Below are 16,267 nucleotides of genomic sequence, written 5' to 3'. Positions count from 1 at the left end.
TCAATTCTTCACTGGAATATACTCAGGAAGTATTGCTGYATCTGAAAACAGTGCAGTGGGATTTTCAACAACAGTGGTGCCAGTTCCTCTTTAGTACAAACCAACYTTGCACAGCCTTCATGTTTTACACACAAGGGGAAAAAAAGAACAGTGAAAAAGAAACCCAAAGTTTGACCTAGTAATTATTCTCCTTACCATGCTTGGGTCATGTCCCAGTGAAAACAGGTATGGCTTTTCCTGCAGAACTGCTTGCTGCCACTCCAGGTCTGACACCAGCCCAATGTACCAATCACTTTCRTATTCTTCCAGATAATTCACCAGCTCCTTGAAGTTCTCTACTGGGCCCAGGCTGGCTTTGTCCACCATAAGTTTAAAGGTGTATCTGAAAGGTGCAGAACATCACACAGTCAGTTGTGCAGCAAAGACAGCAGCAAGAAAGGCTCTTCAGGTCACGGAAGGTGGAGAGGCTCCATCAAACCCTGTCAGTCACTGCAGGTCAGCTGAGTCACTGCSAGTCAGACTGGGTGTGCTTTTAGCTCACCCACATGTAAAACACATCAGCTAAACCATCTCTCATTCATCTCCAACACTTTCCCACTGCCAAATAATGGATATTGCCAAACATCCTAAGTTCAACACAATTGTCTAGACCCAGGGACAATGGAAATAGGCTATTTTTCCCCACTTAACACAGTAGATTGGAGGCAGCTGCTGTACAGAAGAGAAAGAATAAGAAAACTCCATACCACAGGCTTCACGGGCAATGTTTATGTAGGAAAAACCTACTAATATAYTTAACATATATGGGTTTAACAAAACATCATTCAAGTAACAAGTACTTCTCTATAAAATTTTTCTAATCTCAGGAAATGTTTTTTGTTTTACCTGAATGCTTTTAATGCCAGCTGGAAGAGCTCTGGTTTGTCTGTTAGCCAGTCCAAGCCAGCAGACCAGGGAATGCCACCAGTGTACGCCCTGAACACGTGGCTCGGGGCAGGCACAGCGTTATCCAGGCCAAACAGACCAAAACAACACGACAGCACCCCGTGGATGTACAGGTCTTTCAAAGCTTTATCTTTCATAAGGTCTGTGAGTAAACTGGAAGGCTTCTCYTTGAGATGAAAAAAGTCCAGTTGGCTCAAAACAAAGTGGTACCATTCCTCTGGAAACCTCTGCCTCATTTCACTGACTTTGGAAGAAGGCACTGGTGCTGTTCTCCACTCTTCAGGGATGCTCAGTAGCTCTGAGTAGGAGCAACTAAATTCTACACGAGGTAAAACTTCTGTGTGTTTCCCTTTGTCCACAGCAGGCAGCCCAAGCACCAYAGCCCTGTTCAATTTATCTTCTGATGACATTTCTTGTAGGAAGTCTTGGCACTGCATTTCTACAGACCCTGGAATAGACAGGTGCACTTTCTGTGTCAGTCCCAACCGCCCAGGTTCTTTTCTGTCTCTTGTTCTGCTACTGAGTTCAAAATCAAAAATGTCACTATCATCAGTCCAGTCCTCCACTGTATCAACACTAAAGCTGTCTTCTTCCCTTAGAGCCCTGGATCCTTTTACTGCACCACTATGCTGATTTTCTGGAAATGATTCTTGTTTGTTCTGGTCGGCACTGCCTGGGCTTTCCCATGTCTTTGATTTTTTATAACAATACTGGACAAGCATCCATACAAGTACTTTAACAAAATCGTCTTTCAGGTGCTTTAAATTCTCATGGGAGTCAATTATTCCTGATAACACATTCCTGGCATCAGAATACAGCCGCACAGGAACAACAGTACAGGGAGTCAGGATGTGTCCAAAATGGGGATTGGGAGACAGAATCCTTGTGTGCTCCTGATGTTCAAAGGCCATTTCAAAAATTTCATCCACTCTGTGAGCTTCAGCAGCATGGCAGGATGTTTCCTGCAGTTCTAGTCCCTAAAGCACACATGAAAACAGCTTCCTGTTAGTCTTCACCAGGACAAATCTGTAAATGCTAACAAACTTTGCTTGCAACAGAATTATTCTGAACAAAATGGTACATTCCACAGTCAGTATTCCCACAACTGAACCTACAAATCCAATTAGAGATAAGAGCAATAACGAAGTATTCACTGCAATATAAGACAYAGATCAATGTCTTCAATAAATCTTTGCCTGATGCAGACCTTACCAGCCAGCTTATTAAGGATATTTTGTCACAAGCTAAATGATAACAAATTTCACATCAGCTACATGTGTCAATTGCAAGCTAATTAGTAAAACACTCATCTTAAAAAATTAACTGTAACATCAGGTAAATCAGTCACACTGCTGAAATGTYACACAGCATGCACGATTTCCAAACRTCAACATCTCAGTGTTCAGCATGCAGTTACCTTAATGTTAACACCACAGTATGTGAACCCTTTTTCCAGCACCAATATCCACATCAGCCTGTCCTGAAAGCGACACAAGTAATGTGAGCCAGGCAGAGAGAGACCTATGCAAGAAAAAAAAAAAACAAACAAAAACTACCTGTTACCTTTTCTACATGCCAACGAAAGGACTCAATTGCAAACATAAAATATTTCTGCATCAACATCACAATCAGTTAACWYTGGCTAACCAGCACCTTACAATCTTGAAGAAAATGGCTGCAAAGCTGGATCTTGAAATTGCAGTGTTAGATTTGAAAAAGCTGTGGAAAATTGGGAAACTTCACACAACTGCAGGACTACACTATTCACACCAGACCAGGGTTAAACAACTCTGCCCTCAATTCCTTTTGCAGAGATGACTTTCATGATTAAAGATMATTTTTGGCTGCATTTCCAACTACACAGTTCCCACTGATGTTCTCTGGAGACCTAAAATTTTTCTGACTGTGAATACATTAAAAGAATCATGATATAGAACAAGAGTTTCTTAATGGCCCAATTTGCAATGGAGTTCATTTGTTATCAGAGAAACAAAAATGAAACTGAATTGGAATTTGAAAATCAGATCCTGAACAACATCAAATTAGTACTAAAAAAAATTCTCTTTTGTACCTATTTCATAAAAAGAGCAATGCCAAATTTCTTAAGAACCGGTGGTTATACTGTATTTGAACTATAGCCTAATGTCAATCCTCCTAACACAATGGTTCTATTCTTAAGCATGACATTTGCTGCCAGTTTATGACCTGCTTCTGCTGTCACTCATGTCTGGKCACCACTCACTTGCAGGGAATTTTAGTTTTAGAATGTTGTAAGATTAAATCAGTGAAACCAACCATTAAGCTGTAGTTAAAATTTAAGTAACCTTTTCTATCCCACTGAGCTAATGAAGTGCATTTTCTTGCTAACATTTTGCAAAGATTTTAATTCCTTTCTTGCTAGCTGTTAAAGCTACTAAAACTCCTTTACACAGAAAAAAATATGGGTTTAAATTAGTGACACACAAAGTGGTACCGCTTCCTTTTGAACTCATCTGAGAACATCACAGTTTTTCTTGCTTGAAGACATTCATTCACAGATTTTCCCATTAAAGAAGAGACTTTTTACCCCTCAAGACTAGTGTTATAAATTATTTATATGGTGGCATACATGCCACCATAGTGGTAATGGCAATGGGGGGAAAATCCATTAAAATATATATATAGATATAAAACAGATTGATAAAAAAGATTTAAAACAGTGATATATATGTATGAGAGATAGATTTATTATATTACCATAATATATAACTATCTTACAAATAAAACAAAGATGGACTAATATAGAAGATAAACTGAAGTATCCTTCTTTAGAGATTAAACACTTCCTAGTTTTATTTAGTGCCTCTCTCTAACCAGTGATGAAAATGCAGCAAATGTTTCCTAGCAAAGCATCTGGATATATTCTTCAGAAAAGCATGATTAAAGTTAACTTCCACTGCCTTCAAATATTAGGCCACTTTTTCTAGATATAAGCCATTTTCTAAGAGGCTTATGTAAATATTTGCCTCTTGTCTAAGGGCTACAATCTTTTGATTATTTAGGTTACACAAAGACTGTTTCTCAAGAAAATGACCTTGCAATTTTAAAACAGTTATCCTGTCTCCAGCTGGGATAAAGCCTGGGCATTTCTTCACCTCTGTCTCTGTAATTCTGTGAAATCCCCATCATTATGCCTTTCACAGGCTGTAAGCCCACAAGTGCTTGCAGCAATCCTACCCCCAAATGCCTGCACAAGATATGACATTAAGTCTTATCAACAGGTTCTGTTCTCAACTGTTTGCTGCTAGTTAGGCTACATCACATATTTCATAAACATCTAGTCATTATTCRCAAACAAAACAGAGAAATTAGCTAAGTCACCTTCTGGATACTGATTAATGGGATTGATGCAGAGACAGGCAGACCTACACAGCCACAGAGAGTGGTTTGACACACATCCTTCTCCGTGGGTAAAAGAATTCAATTAACTGCTTCCAGTTGGATGGGATGAATGCATTCCATCCTTTTTGTTTAGTAGAGAAAAGTTAGGATTGATACTGTTTCATCACCATTCAGTCTCTACTTGAAGGTAACAAATCTTATGTTTTTTTATAGGATTGTAATAAGGAGAGAACACAGAACTATCAGGGTTGGAAAAGCCCTCCCAGATCAAGCCTAGCCTTTGTCTGAACTCCACTGTCTAGGAAACAGTATCACAAATTGCTACATCTACTTGTTTCTTGAATKCTCCCAGGGATGGTAACTCCATCACTTTCCTGGGGGGTCTGTTCCAATGCTTAAGCTTTCAATCAGTGAAGAAATTTTTCTTAATATCCAACCTGAACCTCCCTGGCACAACTTGTGGCTGTTCCCCTTTGTCCTATCATAGGTGGTCTGCACAAGAAGTATAAAAGTAACCACTTTTTCCTCAGCTGAGCAATCTCTGATTATCAGATTTAACCCACGCTGTGAAATGAAGTTTTCCACCTGTCCAACAGCAACACCATGTTTCCTGAAATATTTAGCTACATAATTTCAGCGTGCTGCCTGTACCTACCCAGGCCTCCGGCTGCCAGCGCTGCCTGCAGCGCCCCGGCCAGGCTGGGGACGAGCTGCCGGTAGTACACGGTGTCGGAGCACACGCAGGCGGTGCCRCCCACAGGGCCCGGCCAGCTCCGCAGCGGCCTGGGGAAGCCCACCAGGAACACGGGCAGCGTGAAGAGAGGCAGCAGGGGCGAGGAAAGCAGAGCAGAGACGGCGACCAGGGCCAGCAGCACGGGGAAGAAGGCGACGTTGAGCGCGATCAGGGTGGCGGTCGATTTGCGGCGCTGCTTCTTCTCTGTCCACGAGGTCAGGAGGATGGCGATGGCAAAGTGCAGCTTGGAGAGGAACTGGAACAGCCGATCCCGCAGGAGACCGACCTGCAGGAGACAGGCAGGAGGCAGGTGATTTGCAGCCTGCAGCACATCCAGCACAGCTACAGAAACTCTGAGAAAATTAAGCACGATTATCACTGATTAGTGTTAGAATATATCTTAGAAGTTTTTAGCTTCTATCTGCCGGGTCCTGGGCTCTGTTATTCTCCAATAGGAGAGGGCAAGGAAACAGARACTTCAAGTAACAATTAACTGCTTAATTTTACATTATGACCATTACCAGCAAGAGTTTGATTCCTGTATCAAGGCTCCTGTTCCACCAGAGGTCTGGATTAAACACCAACATTTGTGCTGCTGACACAACCACCATGTCTAGTAAGGCATTTTCTGTATTCTGCCAGACCTAAAATAGAGATATATTAGAAATACATTTACAAATATATCAATTTATCTCCGCTTTCATGACCTGGAATACTTCTTCCAGGTCACCCTAATACTTAAATCATGTAGGTAAACATTTCTTAGAATAACATATTAAAATTCAAATTACCATCCTAAACATCCTTGTGAATCCAATGGAAACAGACACGGAATGCAGGTTTTGCAGCGAATGGTCAAGTGACAGGAATGCTATCATAGCAAATGGAGACACTGCAATTGAAATAGAAGAATCATTGACCTCCTTACAAAAACATAATAGAAGTCTATAGAGGTAAGCAGTCTTATTGCAGGATGGAAATCCAAGCATAAAAAGAGAACCCTTCCCTTCATCATCACAAACTCCTCTTTKTTTTATACTCCCAGGATATCAAACAATTTATTTGCACTAATGGCCCACGGCAAAAAAAAACATTTACAGTGATGCTTAGTTCTTGCTTTTAGTTTTGCTGTCCTTTATTTGTTTCTCCAAGAGAATGGGAATACTCAAATAAGTAAAAATAAACATGGAATAAGCAGTCATCAATCTACTTTCTCAAACTGATGCTTCTTATGAAATGAAATAATTGAAATAAACTTTTTATTCCGTCAAAGTAGATGCATTTGTCTCTAACCTACCAGAAAGGAGGCTGATAACTTTCCTAGCAAGCTGTAAGAACCAAACATTTAGTCAGCTAGAAGACCCTTAACTAATTTTGTTTCCAAGTACCTTTAAAAAKATCTACAAGAGCCATCTTTTCAAAAGTGGGTACTGCAGCAGTAGYTAAAATCCTTTAAAAGGCCCTGCTTTCTCAGCTGGGCTTTTAAAAGGCTCATTTTTTTAGATTCACTCCTAAAAAGAAATAAATAAAATCACTTTCAAATATAATCACTTTGAAATATTCCGTAATTCTGTAATTTTGCCCTCAATGCACAATTTAACAAGAGATCAACAAGTATTTCCAGCCACTTGGTTTCCCTTGGTTCATTCACAGATTCTTGCATATACAGTAATTCTAAAATTGTTTCAATCTCCCTAAAAGCATCATCTAACAAACAACAGACAGTGGTGTATTCCTACCTAGTGTTAGTAAAATCCTCCTGACAACACCAACTTTCATTAGCCTTCTTTGCTTCTCCATGAACACAGCCACAGTCCTGACATCCTTGGGGTAAAAGGGGTTTCKGAAGACTCCAAACAAGTACACTCTCTGAATCTCTCTAAGAATCCACATAATTACAAGTAATAGGATCAGAATATAACTTGCTATGGCCTGGGGACTGGCTTGGGAAAATGATGAAGAGCCTGCAAATTGATGYAGCAGGCTCGCTTCTGTGAGAGCAAATGTCAACACAGTCACATAGAAAATAAATTCCCTCCACCCAAATTGTATTCTAAGACCTCTGTGCACATTTTTAGATTTGCTGGAGGCTAAATGGCCGATCATGGTGTATTTGAAGGCAAACCCAATTTCACTTAGGTTAAGACTCAGTATGAACCCAAATCCAGTCATGAAGAGGATCACACCGAGGGGGCTGGGAATGAAATACGATGCTATTGCTGTTCCAGCAGAAATGAGAAACATTACTAACAACCTGTGAAGGAGAAAATAAAGAAGATTTGCTTGGAAAGAAAAAGGTTATAAACACATTGATATATTTTACATTTATATAAACATTTACTTTGTGTTACTTGACATAGGTGAACCTCCTAGTCCAAACTCCAASAGTTGTTCCATTCCCCAGAGAAAAAGTGCATCAAGCGGGGGCAGAATTCCCATTGCCCACAAGAATGGCAGAAAAAGAAACAGGATGTGCAAAATCTGGTTTGTCTGTTCTAGAATGGGTGCGTTGACAGCAAACCTGGATAAAAGAAGAAATGGATTTGACTTCTGTGAAGGGAAAWATAACTTAAGTGTGGGAAGACTTTCTGTTTAATTACTACAGCAAATCCCAAAGCAAAAACATTACATWTTCAATCTATAAACCTAATGAGTATCTTTTAAAAGGAAAAATAAGGACATATATTTATGCTTGGGGCAGTCACACATTAATTAGAACACCAGAACACAGACTAACTTTTCATTTTAAAGATTTGAAGCCTTCAGCTGGATACAGTGATGCAATTAGCCCAATTATTTTTGTTACTGTGTTGATAATACACTGAAGAAATACTTGTGCAAAAAAGAGATGTCCACAGGCTCCAAGGCCTCAAGTGTTTAACAAAAAATTGCAAAGTATTTTTTTCAGAAACATCAAAGCAAAATTTTATGCAAGTTCAAGGTCCAAGATCTAAGCCTTAACACTGGAAGAACTGGCATTGTTGCCTGTACATCTAAAGATAACATTTTATATTCCTAAAGAGCTTGTTTTCTACTTAAAATTGTCAAAACCTTCCAGGATAAAACACAAAGATCAGTATTAGAAATCTGCATAAATTCTAAGCCATACATAGTTCACCAGCTAGTTAATTCCGTTAAAGGTAGACTGCCAAGATATTTGGTTTCTCCCTGCTTTTTAATAAAAAAGTAAGCAAACTTCAGATGAATTTTATCAGGAATTTGACAATGTCTGAATTTTCTGCTCAGGAAATTAAGTAGAAGAATTTGGAGTCCAAGATCACATGTATAATTCTCATMTCTTACCTGAAGTGGCAATTAGGGTAAATCATTAACAAAGACATCTCCAAGTGCAAAACTAGCAGAATCAAACGTGCTTTTTTTAAAATGTATCTGAAGTACCCCAACCATAAAATATGTACATGTGACAAAGTGATATAAATATCACCTGACAGGRAGAAAGAATGCATAGAGTAAACCTAAAAGCATCTTGTTTTAAAAGCCTGATACTACAAATACTTTAGCTAAGACACTCATATGAAAAACAGAAATAGAAGTCTCCTATTTGYAGACTGACATAGCTCCTTTGTATTGTAAAAGCATTTAAAAATCCAAGTTCAAAATCCATATAACAAAGCCACAGCAGTATTCATACTTGTTCATCCATTAATTAAAAGCAAATGTAGAATACTTTTTTTTGTCTGTTGTATAAAATCCTCTGCTATCACTTTACAGAGCTTAAATTAGAAAGTATTCCAAAATGAAATCTGGATATAATCACATGGACATAAATCCAATAATCCTGAAGCTTGCAGTGTTTAGATCTATGATTTCAGGTCAGGAACACAGGTTTTCAAAACACATACTTTAAAAGAATATAGACGCAAATGTTCTAATATAAAAATACTAAAAATTACACAGTAGAAGATACTCTGCCTCTTACTTACAAACTGCTCTAACTGCTCTTTYTAGTTAACATGGAATGCCATAAAAATTTAAGTACCTTTTATACAATGCATAGAAACTCAATTTTTACCAAATAAGCATCAATCTTCTTTCTTTGAAGTTCCCACAGTTGATTAAAATCTCAAAATTAATTTTCCTCWGAAGAACAATTTAACCTTTCTTACAAAAAATACACAGAATAACCATCACTTCAATTAGCTAAATACATTATTATGTTTACCTGTGTGCAAGATCCACTGCAATAAAGACAAAAATGTAGAAAGGTCTCATCAGAGCAGTGATTTCATAAGTATCCAGTGCTTGGAAAGTGGCTGTTTCGGTAGCTGTGTTTATGATTAAYGAATACTCTCCTATACATAGGGTCACCCATCCAAACACAAAGATCACAACAGTTCCTCCAATGTTGCTATATAACAAGGTTATTCTGTTTGGCAGCAAATACCAAGTTCCCAGCCCACACAATACCCCTGCCAGAAGGGAATGGAATACAGTGTTGATTATATACTTCTTGCCAGGAATAATAAATTTTACTGTCTCTGAACCTACACAGCTGGAAAATTCAAACTCATCTTCATCTGTCAGGGTATTCTGAATTTGCATTCTTTCTACTGTCACTGTTTTCTGCTTTGCATAGAGGTTTGTCATCTGAAGGGCAAGTGCAGTAACAAACATGAGTCCTCCAGACAGCGCTGCGGTGCAGTAGTCCTTCATCACTCCCAACTGGTACAAGAGTGTTCCCACTCCTCCCCAAACCCATGGTGTCAGGAAAAGGATGATCTGGTTCACATAGATATAAGGAGGGGCACAGTAGCCTAATTTGAGCCGGGGACCTCCCAGCACAGTCTGAGGGAAGCGCTTCAAGAAGAACTCCTGTTTGTAATCATTGAGCAAGGGTACATCTGGACCCATCCTTGTGCCTCAGGAATGCTAGCTGGGGATCATCTTTCCTGTGAGAGAACAGAAAGGAATATAAGGACACATTATTCATTCTGGAATTCCAAATCCAGAGAATTCTTGTGTCTTATTTTTATTTACCAAGTTATAGTAGAGTTCTGACATGTTGCTGTTAGAATTTCCTAGAATACAACTTGCTAAGCAAACATCTATTTTAAAATGTGAGCACATTCTTTCAGCTGAAGGTTTAGGCAGCAAAGAAAAACATATAACCTGTTCTCGGGACACAAGAAAATCAGCTCATCTCCCCACTACAACTCATTCCTAAAACTGACATTTTCTCCACCCAATCTGATCCCAATTACATCTTCCCGCAGACCTCCAATTCCAAATAATCCTGTTAAGGATATCTRTATACAAACAGAAGAGTTTTTGATTTCAGTGAACAGGCACACAAGTGCAGGAACACAGGCACACAGAAGTCCCTGTTAAAAATCAAAGCTTTATGGAATTAAGCTTTTTCTATATAACTATGTTAAAGAATATAGGTAGAAGTATTACAAATTGTTTTTCACATCAGCATCATTAATATCCTCCCTACGTAGCTCAGTTGCAAGGCAGGATCTCACTGTAATGAGCACAATAAAAACAACAATTCACTTTCTGCTTCCTAAAACTTATAAAATAATAMTAATAAAAAACCAAAACACCATACTTGTAGGTTGTATCAGATTCAGCATATATTCTTCTTTGTGCCAATGGAGAAAGCTGGAAAAAAGGAAGAAAAAAGATACCTGTAGAAATTTATAGCACCCCATCAAATAGAAATAGGTGTGAATACTTATTTAGAGAGGATCAGGCAATGYAGAAAAAGTCAATGTAAGGTGGTGATTATGATACTCAAATATAATTTTGTGCTACTAATCATGAAAGCGAGAATTTATAAGTAACAGGTAGAAATACTCGAGCTAAGAAATGAGGTGAAAGAAACAGCACAAAAAAAGCAGTGACGAACCACGTCATTAATAATAATACTAAAAAAGAGATGGTGTGCATTGGGAGTACTGAAATTCTGGACTTCCTTCCACTGAACCTGTACATTCTGATGAACACCTATTGCCATCACTTCTGAGACATTAAAAATTAAACACTCAGCTGCCACAGAGTCCTCAAACTACTGTGATCCCTTTTTTCTGCAATACCAAATGCCTCTGGGCCCTTCTGAGAAAAATTCACCCCTTTTATTTAAACAGTTATCAATCACTTGACTACAGGTAAATGCTGATCATCAGGGAATGAAGTTAGAAACAGKGCAAATGAGATTTTACACATTATCACAATTGAGTACTTGCACTTTGGGTCCCCTAAGTCAATACACTCCATCATGGAAAGCAGGAACTCACAGGCTCTGTAATTACTCTCCATGTAGGCTGTGGATTTTAATTTTTATTTTAAATAAAATGTTGGAAACAAAGGTTTTTTGGTGCTACTATTTCAAGCCACTGAAAGTTTCTTAAAAGTAAGGAGAAGGCAGCAGTCGGTCCTACTGGAACTAATGGAAAAGATACATGTTGACAATGGAGAGGGGAATTCATCCCAGTCAGCTCAGGAATTTGAAAATGTAACAGTGACACACCCAACTAAAAACAAATTTCAAATGAAATTWAAAAAAAAAAMAMCCACAATTCAGTCTTCTTTAGAAAAATAAGCACTGTTTAGAGTACATGGGCATGGAACTTCAGTTGCTKGAATAGTTACATGCAGTAAAGGATTTACAGGCATTTAAATGATAGAGGCTGAGTTTAAGTAGAAAACATAGAACCAATATGCAGAGTTTTCCTTGAAAAACAGTTTTTGGGCAGCTGTGTTTTTCTGCTCTGAGAAGGGCTATTTTTGTTTCAAGTTCCAGTCTGCATTTGTGTTTGTCAGTTTATATTGCTAACCAAATGTTAACAAAACATTCCTCTTACAGTTTCTGSGTAAACAATAGGCATCTTTGTGTGAGACACAAGAATCTACGCACATAAACAATATAGTTGCACTTGGCTTTCTTCCAAAACGAGCCATAAAAAGAGGTGAATTTATTTATAAATGAAACTCCCGAGGCTGAAGCTCACTAACTATGGAAACTCTTCCCTCTGATATGCTCCTGGGCTTCCAAATAGTCAGGTAGCACACAAGGACTTCAAAGAAGGACTCATACRTGTCCCAAATGCATGTCCCATGCATTCCTGTGCAAAGCCCTAGCAACAAGGCTCCACACATTTGTGTTTACAGGACCTGGCTTCAATACACATTCCTGACATACAGGCCTGGCCCCACTTGGACAACTTGCCTGGATACCCAAACAACCCCCAGCACAACAGTCTGTCATCACCAGAGGGGATCTCTRCCACTTGGATACTATCACAACAAGGATGGAAAAAGGGCTTTAACACCATAAAGTCACTTAACATCCTGCAATAACCTCTTTACACCCTTATTATAAAGGGAAACAAAGAAAACCTTGCCACAAATTTAGGCAGAAATTCACAGGAGAGCATGAATTTTTCTCCAAATGAACATCGTCCTTCACGTGGTCTGATGTTGGATCAGSTCAGTTTGGTTTGCTTTTATTGTTAGCAGATTACAGAATGTGTACAGCTACCTGCCACCTAAGCACCTAAAAAATATAAGGCTTAAAAATATCTATCTGGTGGTTTTCCAGGTGTTTTCATGTGAGAGAAGCTAAGGGTTACAAACCACCCGCCAGCACAGGCTGGAGGAACAGGTGGGATGTGAAGGGGAGGCTGTGGCATCCCCTGTTTTGCCAAATCCAAATGCACCCCGTGTCCACCCGTGTGCCTGGACACCTGGGTAAAGATTCCCTGGATGAACATCCATGGCTAAAGACCCCGCTGTGCTGCAGGCCAGACTCCAGCGTGGGGCCACTGCTCAGTAATGTTGATGCCATTCCCCAGAGAGMCCGGGGCCACTTACGGGATGAGCATCCCGGGATCACTTTTGGGAAGTGTCGCAGGTCCCGAGGCGCCTCTGCCCCTGGCCATAGAGGCTCCCACCGGGGCCACCACGCTTCTTTTTGCCCACCTCCCCTCACCTTTTCTGCAGGCACAAGAATAAAAACACCCAGCCAAGCGACTACAAAACACGGTCTCCCTCAGGGAAGGGCTGGGGGGCAAACCCGCGGCAAGGAGCCTCGCCGGGGAAAGGCACCTACCTGTGGCCCGGGCTCGGAGCGGGGTAGGGGCCGGCAGGGCACCGGGCCGAGCCGGCGGCGGGAGGAGGAGGAGGAGGCGGAGGAGATGGAGGAGGAGGAGGAGGATGGCGGAGCGCTCCCGTTCTCCGCCCGCCCCTTTTTCCCGCCCCTCAGCCGCCGCCGCCATTTTGCCCGCCTGAGGGAGGCGAAGGGGCCGCGCTGCCTGCGGGAAATGGCTCCGGCCAGCGCTGGGGCCGGGGCTGCTCGGGGCGCCTCTCGGTGTGCCCGGTACCGGAGCACTGAGGGGAGATGGCGCTCCCGCTCCCTCAGAACGCCGCTGCCCGGCGGCATCACAGAATTTATCGGGGTGGAAAAGACCCCTGGGATCATCGAGTGCAGCCCATGGCGAACACCGCCGTGTCGGCACTGAGCGCCAGTGTTACCTCTGGGGAGGTGACTCCACCGCCTCCCTGTGATGCCCTAGGATTTTTAGTTTCTGTATTTTCATGCGKCTGTGTTATTGTACTTCTCTAGTACAACACTAAAAGTACCATTCTCCCATATTTAGACAAAACAATTCCTCTCTGAGCCTGAATGCAAGGACACCTCGCTGCCTCAGAGCCCCAAAATATGTAAACTTAACAGCGAGTTGGGGGGAGCAAGTTTGGGGTGGTTGACATCATCACCTGAAAGCATCATTGGAGAGTTGAGGCCTAGTATGTTAATAAGGCAGAATTTACAAAAGGTGAAGTTCTCGTGACTCGATGTCCATTTTGGGTGTAGCCTCAGGAGGAGGCATTTGTCTGCCCTAATATACCAGTAGGCCTGCTAGGCCTGTATTAAAGTTTCTATTTTCATTCTCTTAAGTTTATCTGGCCTCTGTTTCAGGTGAGCCTAATGGRTAAGGCATCACCTGGACAGCCCATTCCAATGTCTAGTCACCTTTCCTGGCAGAAATACCATTTAATATCTAGCTTACTTCCCCTAGCACATCTTAAGACTGTCCACTCGTCCCTTTTTCCCTGGAAGCAGAATCCAACCCATACTTGGCATCCCCCTCCTATCAGGGACTTGAAGAGAGACAGAAGGTCCCCAGCATTCTCACATGATACCAAAATAACCCCTAAAAGGTCCCTTAATTTTGAATATTAATGGCCTTTATGTATTAACTAATTCAAGACAGGAACCAAATGCATTCTGTTTTCTTACAGGTTAAATAAGGTTGAGCATTCAGTGGGAARTTGAAATAGAAATCCAAACACTGCAATACTACTTACCACTTCAAATTACACCTGTTAAACATTGAGAATATTTGATAGAGTCAGCACACATAATTTATATCTAATAACACTAAATAATAAATGCTAAATAATACAAAAATGTATACTTCACTGTATTAACACCATGTCACCCGTGTCTACCTTAATACCTGTTAGAACAATCGCCATGTAAATTGTTAGAAACAGTTAAATCCRTTTTAATTCTGAATCCCTAATTTAACACACAAGCATGTGCTTGGAGTTAGATAGACAAGGAATTCACTGTAATCTGTCCTTACCAGAATCATCATGACCTTTTCGTAGGTCTGTTAATCTTTATTCTTCATAGGTAATAAAAAGGGAGTTRGATTGGGGAATCCAGTGTAAAACCTTGGAAACACCACCAAAGGAAAATACTCATCTATATTTACTGAATTTTGTTTAAATGTACATCAGTGGTACAGATGATTGTAGCCTCTTGGATAATAAATTTTAAAAAAATATGGTACTTTTTCACTAATCATTGAATASAGTAATGCAGGTGCAAATATTTTTCTTACTGATTTTTCTTYTCTTTAAAGATRAAYCAAAAAASTAATTTCTGTTTCGAAATGTATCTTTGTGTGCGTCTATTAGGGTAGGAGAAACAGTGCTTTCTTGTAGTTATTGATTATTAAGAAAGAGCTTGTAGGAAGTTTTTTTAAAAGAGATTTAGTGCTAGGTTAAAAAAAAAAGTTTACTTTCAAATTAGGCAATGGAATTGTTTCTTCATTTTTTCCTGATGCTCAAAGATAATTATTGTTTTATTGCAGTCCATAGGCTGGCATTCTGAAAGGGAAGATGTCAGAGTGAAATCTGACTCTTTGTTTTACTTGTTTGTCCTGCATCCTACAGGGGACCCCTCCTGTGTCTGTCTGTGTAGGTTTCTGGAAATCTGTGTGTGCTGGATGTGTGTTATCCATGACAACTTTCCTGTGGCTCCTTTGGAAGTAATGGCTTTCGACAACATGGCCTTAGGCTGCTGGAAAAACACGCGGAGGAGTTCCCTCCTTTCTGGGTGACTCTATCCCTTTAAACTTTAAGAAAAGGGACTCCATTCCTACATGTGGAAGATACCCATGTTTTTCTGAAGGGAAAGGCTTTTGGTGATATTCCTGAGCAACCATTAAGAGTTCAAGGGTAACATCCATGTAATGAGTTTTAACAACTGAAATATTGGCTTCCATCCAGGTGCCTTTCCTGTGGCAGCTAAACATATTTTTCAGATAATTTCAATATTCCTACCTAGCTGTTTTTTGCAACATTAAAGCATGAAAGTAGTTCTTATCAATTTAASTTCATGTATAATGTGGTTTGGATTTTATGAAAACTGTATTTTTCAGATGTTTGCAAATTTCATTTARGTTTGTGTAGGATATTCTTAAAATCAGGAGCTTTGAGTTGAATTCTTTTTGTTGTTTAATGTAGTAAGATTTTCCCTTTTTTTCCTTCTTTGCATTTCAAGCTGAAAACATCTTGATTATGGAAGCAATCTAGTTAAATATTTTATGTTTTGGGAAAGACTCACTTCTCTTGGAAGTCTCTTTCAATTGCTGTGTTTTGAGAATCTGTYACTGATCTGAGGAGAAAGGGACAGAGAGAGAATTACAAATTACAAATTTGTATACYGCTAGAATTGTAAGTGACAGCCCAGGATTGACTATGAGATATTCTGCATCTTTAGTTTGACAGGGTGCAACAGTCCTGTGGCCATGCAGCCTTCACAGTTGTCATTTATACCCTGGTCCGTGGCCACACGGATGTTGTGGATATAAATGGAGACAGATCGTGTGTGAGACTCTCCAGCAACACAAAACCTCCTACAGCTGGAGCTCCAGGACAGTTTGTAGCTTCCAG

At 40.1% G+C, this 16,267-nt stretch overlaps 1 protein-coding gene across 3 annotated transcripts in view; it reads right to left on the bottom strand.

The window, feature by feature from the left end:
• Positions 1-13,204, bottom strand: part of PCNX4 (pecanex 4) — a 15,606-nt gene extending 2,402 nt beyond the window's left edge. The window contains exons 1-11 of one of the 3 annotated variants that reach the window (XM_057381261.1): positions 13,134-13,204; positions 10,632-10,684; positions 9,243-9,969; positions 7,401-7,580; positions 6,799-7,313; positions 5,851-5,951; positions 5,581-5,703; positions 4,982-5,345; positions 2,363-2,466; positions 886-1,922; positions 196-382 (exon numbers count right to left, since the gene is read on the bottom strand). In XM_057381261.1, coding sequence (XP_057237244.1) covers positions 196-382; positions 886-1,922; positions 2,363-2,466; positions 4,982-5,345; positions 5,581-5,703; positions 5,851-5,951; positions 6,799-7,313; positions 7,401-7,580; positions 9,243-9,931 — 3,300 coding nt within the window. In that variant the 5' untranslated portion in view covers positions 9,932-9,969; positions 10,632-10,684; positions 13,134-13,204. The remainder of the gene's footprint in view (positions 1-195; positions 383-885; positions 1,923-2,362; positions 2,467-4,981; positions 5,346-5,580; positions 5,704-5,850; positions 5,952-6,798; positions 7,314-7,400; positions 7,581-9,242; positions 9,970-10,631; positions 10,685-13,133) is intronic. The other 2 variants (XM_057381263.1, XM_057381262.1) reach the window with 2 other exon arrangements.
• Positions 13,205-16,267: the final 3,063 nt, after the last annotated feature.

The sequence above is a fragment of the Malurus melanocephalus genome, unplaced genomic scaffold (assembly GCF_030028575.1).
Source record: "Malurus melanocephalus ecotype Western Australia unplaced genomic scaffold, MMel_1.1 scaffold_502, whole genome shotgun sequence".
Lineage (NCBI taxonomy): Eukaryota > Metazoa > Chordata > Aves > Passeriformes > Maluridae > Malurus > Malurus melanocephalus.
This window is presented reverse-complemented; position numbering and strand designations above follow the sequence as displayed.